At 41.9% G+C, this 11838-nt stretch overlaps 1 protein-coding gene across 2 annotated transcripts; it reads right to left on the reverse strand.

Annotated features, from left to right (window-relative positions):
• Positions 1–1745: 1745 nt before the first annotated feature.
• On the reverse strand, positions 1746–10513 carry tmem248 (transmembrane protein 248). 2 transcript variants are annotated; one of them, XM_070843749.1, is made up of 7 exons: positions 10201–10513; positions 8913–9071; positions 8110–8398; positions 5426–5576; positions 3838–4021; positions 2912–3055; positions 1746–2148 (listed from the first exon to the last, which is right to left on the reverse strand). In XM_070843749.1, exons 1-7 carry the CDS (start codon positions 10201–10203, stop codon positions 2128–2130), a joined length of 951 nt encoding a protein of 316 aa, XP_070699850.1. In that variant the 5' UTR covers positions 10204–10513; the 3' UTR covers positions 1746–2127. The 2 variants fall into 2 exon arrangements, with proteins under 2 accessions (XP_070699850.1, XP_070699848.1); XM_070843747.1 differs by having other exon boundaries at positions 1747–2148; positions 2874–3055.
• Between the last annotated feature and the right edge of the window lie 1325 nt (positions 10514–11838).

Genomic DNA, 11838 nt, shown 5'->3' on the forward strand with positions numbered 1-11838 from the left:
TCTAGTTCTCCACATCTTACATCTTCTCCAAGCAAACGCTGGTTTCAGATAAGCTCACATTAATGTAATCAGTTTTCTATTTGTCCAGACAGAACGGACTGTTGTTGACTTCATTTTTACATTGTTAAGAATCTTAATCTAATTAAGAGCGCTATTTTTGTTGTTGTTCTTTATTGCAATTAAAGTGTGTTAGTGTATTTAGAGTAAATGATTGTCAATGTCAGCCGTGCTCTCAAAATATGAATTAATTCTTATCTAACCACTGAAGAGCATGAATTTCGTCCTTTTAAAGCTACAGTTAAGAGTTTCAGCACAACCACGACGACATGTGGTTGTGGAAATGAGGCGAGTTTGATTTCTGCGCCCAGGAAAGCAAACGTGTGCATTAAAGAAACTCCACTACGCTCACAAGCATCCTGTCAATACCAGACACTTGGTCACACAGAGAATCACAGTCTGAAGCCGCCTTTATTCATCTTAACGTTTCTAAAACTCACACGCAGTCGCACACCAAGTGAGTTTTTGCACATTTTGTTGTCCTACAGAATAATAAAAAAAAGAAAATATATATATATACTATCATGACTCTATAAATATAATTATATACTAACATATAATTACATTTATTTTCAGAGGAAGTCCAGCTGAATCAGAACTGTGTACATGTGAGTTTGGACAAAAGAAAAAGAAATCACCACAGGAGCAAATAACACAAAATGTGCAAGAAATCTAAAAGGTGCACGAACTGACACCAGCTGAACACGAGCAACTGGTCATGATTTGCTTAAAATAAGAGAACAAGTAAGTCGAAAGCATCCTAAAATATAATAAACTCATGGGCCACATTTACATCAATTGTTTTGTCATCATACTGGAAGAAACAAAGAGAAGGATGGCTGTGGAAGAAGGGACCAGCAAGTTAATGTTGGAAACAGAGAAAGCGATCTCCCTGTCTATTTGCAAACGAGCGAGTCCACCGTAGGTAAGGCAAGATAATGTTCTGCTTCATCCAGGTGCAACACACAAGACTGAAGCTGAGCGCCACTTCAGTCTGGAAGCCAAAACTACAAACCGCTGCAGCAACCGACGGGCAGCAAACAAAAGACGAGAGGCAGGCGAGTGATGAAGCCACGGAGGAAGGAAAACAAAAAGGCAGAAACGTTAGAATCTAAGTGCGACGACATCTACTTATTTCAAAGTAAAAGCCAAAAACTTTGAACCCAAACCACAGGAAGTTCTGCAGCTTAATGAAGTGCCGTTCAAACGGACTTAACTGGGACACTGGGACTAATTACCTTCACTGTGGATGTTGTATTCTGTTCATATATTAATGTGCACAGTGCAATCATCTAAATACTTTGCCCGACGTTTACTGACATTGCAGACACTAAAGGAAACGACTGTTAATTTGGTAAAGACCAAACATAATTAAGAGCTCGATTAAATAAACTAATTGATACTTTTGATCAGACTTCTGCTGAACCTGTCTGGTGCAGAGAAAAGTGCTAAATTTCATTCTCTTCCCCGCTGAAGGTGCAATGACAAGTGCATACTGACGATTTAATCATAAACGCATTACAAGCATCTCGGCCTCAAGCACAGAGCTCCACGTGGGCATTCAAGCAGATTTAATTCTCTTCAACGTATTTCAAGTGACTGAACATCATGCTTTCTCATCGCTGGAGTTTACAGACCATTCTGAAGTATCCAAACATTTACAGCAGAAAGTCATCAGATGTTTTGGTAACCCACTTCTCAGTGGTTTGGTAAATGAGGCCGAATGAGTGCCAGAGAACTGGCTGCTTTCTTCTTTTATGTTATGTACTGCATGTTCCGACATGGCACAAGGGGACTCAGGCAAAATAATAAAATAATAAACAAAAAGAAAAAAGGTTTTGCACAGAATATCAGAGTTCCTACAAATATTTACACGACTGATACAGGCACTTGTATATCTTTGGTTGGAGAAACCCAACATTGCAAGAGTAATGCATTCACAGAGCTTTTGTGTCCCTTATCGTATTTCCAAGGTTCACTAGGCAACTGGTATGTTTATTTTTATTTCTTCTGTTTCTTTGAGTCTGTCCGTGTTACAGGTAAGTTCTGACATAGCTGTCTGATGTCTTTTTAACCCTCTGACAACGCCACCTGCAACAGAAGAAAGGATTTTTAGTGCAGCGTACAAACAAAAAGAGGAGACAGATTAGATGAAAAGATTCTTTAAGTTTGATCAGATTTCATAATAATAATATTAATAATAATAACAGTGATGTTAGTGGCCAAAGTAACAGTGTGTGTAATTCTTTCTACTACCATTGGATGGTGCCAAAATAAGAAGACTGGAGAGTAAAACATTCAAAGTCAGAATGGACGAGCACAGACAACTAAAGTGAAGCCTTCAGATAAAGAACTGCAGAACTGTAATCCCCAGTCTATCTGTATCAAAACATGGTGCAATTCTCTGGGTTCTTCCTGCAGCAGAGCGCTAAAAACCATCTGTTTGGCCCGACTTAGACGATGAGTCAGACCTTGCCGACCTACCTTAACATCCCTGGACTGGTGTGAGCTGGCTCCTAGACTAGACAGCTAGACTGGCTGTGATGAAAAGTCAGAAATGTGTGTGTGTGTGTGTGTGTGTTGTGCTACAATAAGACCAAAGAGGCCAATCTTCTGTTACCTTGCATCTCCTGCTACAGTCACTGAATATGTAAGCAGTTAAAACAAGTGCTTTACTTCTTCATTAATAAGGAGTTAGAGTTAGTGTTAGTACATTTACACAACAATGTATTTTGTACAATCAGCAGAAAATCAGCAGTGTGATTGGATCATGACTTAAACCGATCACTGGTCAGTTGATGCTTGGCTGCGACTACCTGTTCACGTCATAAAGCACTGCTGGTGTCTGGTGTACCTTCTCTGGGCAGAAGTCGGGGTTGGTTTGCCGTACTTTCCCAGGCCGCCCTTTGATGACTGCATAGCAGAACATAGTGATGACCATGACAAAGAGGAAGTAGCTCGTGTGCATCAAGTGCAGGTTGATGAGGGATCGGTCGTCCTGGCAGGAGAGAGGTTTTACTTTAATATAGAAAGGAATAAAATAGGAATAAATATAAAGGAATCCGTTCCTGTCATTTTGCTGCCGATGGCTGAAAAGGCCGTCTCAGGCGTCACTTCCAGGTCCTCTGTGTGTTTGAATGGGCTTAGATCAGGTAACTGCACAGGCACAGCATATATTTTCAAATTGTTTTCAGGCCCACTGGACCATTCAGTGCCCAGTTGTGGCCTGTCAATGGGATCATTGTGATGCTGGAACAATCTACCGGCGTCAGTACAGAACAAAGACTAGATGGCTTTCAGAATGGGCTCAGTGTTCTCCCATATTTACCTCATCTTATAAGTGATCATAGACCCTGCCTGAAAGTCTCCACCTCAACACTTCCAATACATCATTCTGTCATATTTGGCCTTTCCTGTAGGTCTTTTTTTTCTTTCTATTGTGCTGTGCAACACATATAAATATCTAGAGAAGAAAGTGTCTGTGAAGGTATAAAATACACATGATATCATCTGACATGCTCTCTGCTCAGTTGAACAGTGATTATGTGGAAGTAAATATGACATTATGACACTTGGGAGCTTCTTGACTCCTGAATTTCTTCTAATCCAGTGGCTGGAAACTGGATTCAAACCTCAGGACACTTTTACTGGTTTACTGTAGAGGAAGCTGAACTACATCATGAACTACCTTCTACGTTTTGATGACTCTGTTGTGTTTGGTTAAGCTCACTGAGATACCGGAATCAGAAACTCAGAAACAAAGGAGAGGCGGTGACTCACATCAGGCACGATGACAGTAAGCTTTGGGTTGAGAGCGTGGTACACTTTGCCGATGGCTCCTTTGTAACACCAGAAGGGGTTGTAGTCCTGGCTGTACTTGGTATCCGAGTCGCGGACCGTGGTGAACACCTTGTACCAAGACGTGGCGTTGGTGTACGTCTCTGGCACGCAGTGCGGCGGCTGCCTACAAACCAAAACAAAGATGGCCGTCTGTTGTTTGGTGCCACAGAACAGTTCACATTATGTTGCAGTGACTGCAGGAAGACTAAAGATGCTTTTGAAGACCTTATCGGTCCATTTCTCTGTATTGGCCAATTTGCATTCCCATACATCACCTATCCAAAGAGGACAGAATAAAAATGGAGCAAAGGATCTAGGCCTTCAAAGGTAATAAGGCTGGACTGTATATTATCATAATAATGCAAAAACCAATACACCGGGTCAAAATGATACTCAATTATCTATACTTTTATATTTTCACATCATGTCTTTTACCCTTGGGCTCCAAACCAGTATCCCAGACGACTAACACCCCATTATAACTCCAATTTAAGTGAGCAATAGTGTGACATTCAAAGTGGATTTCCACTCTGGAAGCAAAGACAAACAATGACGTCACGTCTGACATCTGGTGAAACTAAATATATCTGACAGCTCTCAGTCTCCTCTTTGGCTGTGGGGCTAATGTTCTAGTTTAAACAGACCCGTAAGACATGAAGCTACTGCTCGTGCCCGAAGGCTTTTGTGGTCCTGGAGCCCAAATCACTGAACCTATAACTTAATAAACTGTGAGCTGCGAGTTTTCGAGTTTTGCGAGTTTTACGAGAAATAATTTCCTCTCGCTTCCTTTTGACACGTTTCACAAATCAGAAACAAACAGCATACTTTAGCCACATGCATGAGCAAGCTAGAGTGCTGTAAGACTTGTGAATTCATATACAATATGCAAGCTACAAGTATTTGTGAAATGTGACACTGCCACCATATGCAGCGCTTCGAATCGAAAAGCACAGCGGTGTTTTCGCTCTCCAGGAATCTGTATTTGACTGAGCGTGTTAAGGTCACCCAGCAAACAGAGCGTCTAACATCACCAGACAACAGCAACCAAGTTTCTTTTTGTAAATTGGCCAACTCATGGAATGAACATTTATCTGTCTCCTCTTTGGTTACATTACATGCAGCAAGAACAGGCAGCGTGTTGAGCTGCTTATGTGGCCCCACGGAGAATAACACTGTCGAGTCATAATGAAATTCATGTGATGAAAGCTGAGCTATTAGTTAATTCATGTGCTAACAACTAAAGCAATGAGGCTGCAACGACGCTCCACCGTGCAAATGACAAGATTATACAACGTACTACCAACAATCACTGTTAGACTTATTTATTTATTAGATTTATTTATTAGATTGTGTTTCGTCCTAGCTCACCAACTAATGGCTCTGATGAAATACTGTATTAATAGTTAGAAATGATGTGAGATTAGTGAGTTAAAGTCTTTGGGATATTTGGTTTTGTCAGTATCACCCAGCTCTAGGCAGAGATATAAAGTGTGTCCCTATGAGTCAGGGAGGCAGCAGTCCAACTCACACTGTGACTGGGAAGATATTGCTGGCCGCCGTGATGGTCATGCAAGTGCTGAACACCACCTGCTCGCAGTGGCCGTGCAGCACACACTCGTCTGAGTTCCAGGATACAGGCAGGGTGAAAGTGATGTTTATTTCTTCATGGGCTTCCCGGCCTACACACAGAAATGAACCCAGAACAGATTGCTAGAAAATCGACATGAAGAGAGAAAAATCTTGCTTTATCCTCATTTCTTTCACTTTTTTTGTCGGTTGTTCCTCGGCTGCCTTATACTTTTATGAAACCCAACAATAGGTACGATTCATTACCTCCAACTTGCATATCCACATTCTCCTCATTGTTACGTTGCCACAGGAATAATAGGCTAAAACAGCCTGTTAGAGGGCAGGACAGTCCAAACAGCATGCAGTCAGCTCCCACAGAAGGAAACCAGGGAGACACAGCAGTGCTATTTGATGTCACACCAAGCTACTCCCCTGATGACGAATGACAGACTGTTTCTGCATGCTTATGCAATATTTATCAAACTGCAAAGGGGATTAGAGGATTATCAGTCAAACTGAGTGGACACCTGGGTGTAACTGAGGATAGATGTGCTTGTGTCAATATTAGTGCGTATTCAGAGGGGGACAACCACGGACACAGTGTCTCCTGCTAAAAATAATCCCTACACTCACAGGAAAAACAGCAATTATTAAGTGACATGAGATTTCCTGAACCTTTGTGGTCATTATGTCAGGTACAGGATGGCTCGTTCCATCTGGGTCATTTTCTCTCTACATTTTATTTGTGTCAAACACATTTTAAGGCCAATTAGTTTGGAAAAGTTGATGTGTTTGACAACACTCCAGAGATCTCATACTCATGGATGTGTTTTGTTATGCCAGGGATTAGATCTCCAGCGATGGCTGAAGCACAACTTCAATTCATGTCTCAGCAATTTGGAAAAATTAGGAGGTGCTTGGAGGTCTTGGTTTTCTACCAAGTCATTCCAAAATGGACTCAATAGACTTTACATTAAACATATTTAAAAATGCTAAAGAACTCTAATTCAGGATGAACATTAACAGAGAAAACCAACCCAGATGTCAAAATAATATCCCACATACAGTAAATGCTGGTCTATTCAGCCTACACTTGTATTCACATTCACAAGATGCTTTTCAATGCTTTTCATTTACAGAAAACTATTCTCCATACACTGATTTTTGACCTTGAAAGAGGAAGGTGACATTCCTCAGGTCTACACTCGCTCACAGTGTAAGCACTATTCAGACAGGACTATTTGCTCAGTGTGATAAAACATTTGTAAAGCTCATTATGGACTTTCTAGTGGCTTTAAAAAATAAGACATGCGCGCACGCCTGGAAGCACCACAAACAAGTCCAATCAGTAACAACGCCAAGATATTGATTTGCAAAGGACTTCCAATCAGCAGGTGTTTGGGGCTGGGATTTCCTGCAGGACAGAAGACTACAGGCCACAGCCAGTGTGGATGGGCTTATGTATCAGTCTGTTGTGCTGTAAAAACTAATTATCTGCTCTGTCGCTAGGTAGTGGAACAACATGCTGACATGAAACCAGTTAGCTTATCCTCACAACAATTGCTGTTTGTGTTTGACAGCAACTCAATCAGTATCAGTGACCATAAAGTGCACCAAAGTTCAGTCTATTTAAGTACTAAACATTTGATTACACAGGCCTTTATATTTCCTTCAAAGATGGCATTTGATTTAAGTATGAAATTGAATTCCATCTGCTTAAAGTACACGCAGAGCTTTGGCCGTTTGGATTATTTATGCCAGCCTGACAAGCAGATGATCTTCCAAGTTTAATGCCGCAGTCATTCCTGACTCTGCAGAGCTGCGCAGCCAACATACACGAGAGGTGTGGAGGGGACGAGAAAAACACACATGCGCTTCAAGGATGTTTAGTCACAGGAGACAAAAGTGAAAGCTCACAAACACGCATGCAGACAATAATGTAATCAGAAGCTCAAAGCCAGAGGTATTCACTTTTCACTTCGCTCTGCCTTTAAGTCTGAAACCTATAGGAGGACTGAATGGGAACAGCTTAATGTTACACAACGCTGCCACTGTTTGCTCACCACGTCCAAAGTAAAGTCACCACACAGAATGGTAAGTTAAAACCCATTAAAAGGACAAACTCCCACCCTTTGAAGGAGTGAATTACCTCCGCACAAAAACCACACCGCCATTCAGACACTACGGACTTCACACAATTCTCACGTGACAAATAACTACTTCTTATGTAGCAATAACGATGTTTTTGCGACAACGTATGAGGGCCGATCATATAGCTACACAGTTCCCCCTATCTGTGAAACCCCAACTCTGTGAGATTTAGCACGTTTTACAAACTACAACTGTTTTGCTAAGATTTGTGATTAAGCTGTCGTGACATTTTCTTTCATGTGGGAATTTCAGGAAGTGGAGCAGCGTGAGCAGGTGTGTGATCGGGGAGTTACACTGGACAGGGGGTGGACACAAAATCAATCTCAACACATTTCTTATTCAGTAAAATCTGTGATTTTGACTTGATGTAGCTGCAGCTCTGCCTCTTTGTTGGTTAATCTTCACAGCTCAACCTGATTTCACGTTAAACACAACCTGAACGCCGACTAACTGGCACATACAAACTAGCGATGATGTGAAAAGAGGACCTACCAGATAGGCCGACTTGCTGCCCCAGCACTGTGGCATACAGGTGGGTGATATTGCGAGAGTACCCTCCAAACGGGCGCTGGGGGTCCAGCGTGAGGGTGATGGGGACAGAGATGTTGATGGGACCCGAGTCCTCGAGCAGGAGGGGAACCTGGGTGCTGGAACGAGCTTGGCCGCTGGTCACGACCATGCTCTCTGGCGTGGTCGACTCGTTCAGACCGTGCTTTATGGTTTCATTCTCTGACACGCAGAAGTCCAGCTCGTTGAAGCGCAGCAGAAACGTGTTCCAGTCCTGAGAGGGAGGGAGTGCGTTTTAACCGTTGTTGTGAGTAACATCTGTGATATTTGATAATGTTTTGGCAGCCTACTGATTCCATATCCACGGGAACACTTACAGCGCTTTTGATTTGCATAAGCTTCCTTGTTTAGATTTACATGCAGAGGTTTATTTCCATGTATGCCAGCTGACAGTATACTACATTCACGCTGACTGGCTTTGACTTGACTTTTTGTTCATTCCAATGTTTATACAGCCACGCAGAAAGGGGATCACATGTACTGAGCCGAGCTTCTTTGAGCCTTACAGACTGAGCTGAGTGAGACCTGAAAAGGCTGCGTAGGTCACTGCATCAATGCAACCTGGTTCAAAATGCAAATGCATCATTGTGGCATAAAGCAGGCCACAAAGGTCATGACCTGACATTTAGAATTAGCAGTGACCACCTCTTACTGATATTTGAGAGATACTTGATGGGGCAGACCATATAATTTCATCTGTTTCTAGGAACCATGCAGGTGTGACTCACCTCTGTCAACTCCGGAGACTTGATCTCCTTAATCTTGAAGAAATAGCCGATGGTCAGGAAGGCGATGGCCACTGCACTGACGCTGATCATAAAAATGACCAGCGGTGGACGGTTGTTGATGTAGCTTCTCAGGTTCTCTATAGGATTTAACAGGTACACCTGCATGTGCACAAACACACAAGGTGCCAACATTTAGGCAATAATCTCATTTATCACAGAGGTTTCTGACACAGGCGCTCTCAATTGTTCATTATCTGCATTGGTGCATTCATTATAAATAATGAAGACTCATATCTACAGATCTGAAAAATGGGTAATAGCTGCCTGAGCCTATTTAATCATTTATTAAATGCTTCAGAAGCGATGCATTAATAACTGGGCCAGAAAATGTGGTACAAAGCAAGCAGCAGTAGCAGTCGTGGACAGGAGAGCTTTGCTGTCGATTTAGAGTTAAAGTTATGCTGCAGGCAAAACTGTCCTAAGGCCCCACATAACATTCATGTGGAATAACTGGTTTATGTCAATGTGGTAAGATGATTCAGATGATGTGTTCATGAAACACTTTCTTCCTGGAATATTGTATGACAGACTTATTATGCAAAATATTTTACACTTATAAGTTAATGAGGGGTGCTATATGCTATATAAAAAGACAGGAATTAAATCTCATTAAATCTTTTAGTAAACTACAGTTCAACATGATTTAAAAGTTGTTTTCTGTGGTATAAACTTTGATCATTTCCTGGTCTGTGTGTGTGTGTGAGTCAAGTCATCGCCACCTCTGCATCATTTTTCAATTTAAACAAACAAAACTGTAACTTCTTGCTTGTGCATGAACTTTAGCATCACTGTGTGCGTCCAGTACAACCCCCAAGACTGGTTTTCCCTACATGTGACTGCTTCTTCCTCCAAAACACAGCCTTCAGTAACAATGCAAAAGTTGACATTTTGTTGGTACAAAGCTGTAAATAACATCAGTATTGCATGGACTCTTACTGCTTCCTCTCAGACTGTAATACCCGCGTTACAAACTGAAGACATTCAGCATTAAACAAGCTAACCTGAAACTGCAGAAGGTTTTTATTTTATTTAATTAAGCGACGTGTTAGCAGACGTGAGACCGCAGCCAGGTGACAGAAGCTGTCAACCTTGTAGCATGCTAAGCTAACGTTAGCTGCCCGGCCCTCTCACAGTTGTTCCAGGATGTGGCACATCGAGGATCAAACCATGACATCGCCCGAAGGAGCTGACTAAATCCACTAAAGCAAAACACACCGGCACTTCTCACCATTTTTTCTTTTTGTGCATGCGACGTATGCTAGCTGGGAGGTTGGTTGCGGGCCACAATAAAGGCAGCCGTTGGAGCTAGCCCGTTGCTGCTAGCTTGCTAGCTTGCTGTCCCGGAGCTAGTCCCTCCTGAAAATACCGCTGAAAAGCAAAAGTCGGTGTTCGGTGGAGACAGCCGGGCTTTCAGCGTGAAAAACACCGTGTGTACTCCTTCCCATTATTTGCTCTGTACTTCGGCGCAGCTCCGATGAGAAACGTCTCTTGGGCGCACACCGAAACAACGTCAATAATGTATCTGGGTCCTCCCTGCCGACATCTCCTCCGCGTACCCGCACTGCGTAGTAGGAGCGTCGCAGCGCCGCCTTCTCGTCATTTCCGTAGGATTTACGTCAGAATTCGTTCGTACCTGCATCGGATGTCTATTACGCGTACGCTATTTGCGTAGACGGAGAGCGAGAGAGCGCTCGGCGTGTTTACAAATTGCTGAAGGCTTTTGCTGCATTAAGGTACCGTCGGAAATATAATGTGCGAGCAAGGTTTGCGCAACTGACAGCATTTTTAAGTTTGTTAACTTTCTTTTTTGGGGTGTTTCGTGATGTTTTCATGTGACCTATTGAATCAGTAGCATGTGTTTCTGTTTTGCTCATTCTCTGCTAGGAAACTGGATGGAGATGGCAATAGAGATATATAATATCCGTTATAATAATAATAATAACAATAATAGTTGTTGAGACCATTTGTTTTAAGGCAGCACTAATAACTTCCGCATTATTGATGTTTTTCTCTGACCTGTTGACTACAAAATCGCTCTTAAATTCCTATTATGACTCCTAATGGATGAACCCTTTGATGTGATGTGCAGTTTTAACAATGTGCATTTGTGATCAATACATTTGTTATTATTTGTCTGATCATCTGGATACCTGCATTTCCCCTAGGATATGGATAAAGCATCTATCTATCTATCTATCTATCTATCTATCTATCTATCTATTCATTATTCGATCATTTTGGATATATCTTGGTAAATAAAAGTTACCATTAGTATGTAAGCTATCTAAGATTGAACCGACCTCTCACACTAGTTATTTATTCAGTAATATACACAGAGGAAAGTGGAGCTTTGTAGAGAAAAACATAATATGCACACGTTTGTAGATTAATAGTCATACAGCATCTGTTTAGTTTTAAGATGAACTAGCTAACCATGTATATATTAAGTGCTCCGGTTCAGCAGATGGCGGTAGGTGCCTCCTGCTGCATGTTTAAAGGTCCACAGCTCCTCTCTGAGCTGTTGAAGTAGACTATTGTGAGTCCAGGGAAGCGCATGCTTTAGCTAGCCTTGGCTAGCTGCATCAAGCTAACCAGAATCAACTAGAGAGGCACCGGAAATGTGGTATTTCCCCTTCGAAATAAAGCAAAAACATCGCCTGTTGAAATTAATTACACGTCACATGGTGTACGGGCTAAGGCAGCTGAATGCGTTTTAAGCCCAACAACATCGCGCTAAATTAAATATACTTAAAAGGCAACTAATAGCAATCTCTAATAATAAATCTCTAGTAATATATCTTTTATTTTGAAGGATCGTGTCGGAAGTATATCGTATCTGTATAGCGTAGGTTAAATACGCTTGACA

This window comes from Pempheris klunzingeri, chromosome 14 (assembly GCF_042242105.1).
Source record: "Pempheris klunzingeri isolate RE-2024b chromosome 14, fPemKlu1.hap1, whole genome shotgun sequence".
NCBI lineage: Eukaryota > Metazoa > Chordata > Actinopteri > Acropomatiformes > Pempheridae > Pempheris > Pempheris klunzingeri.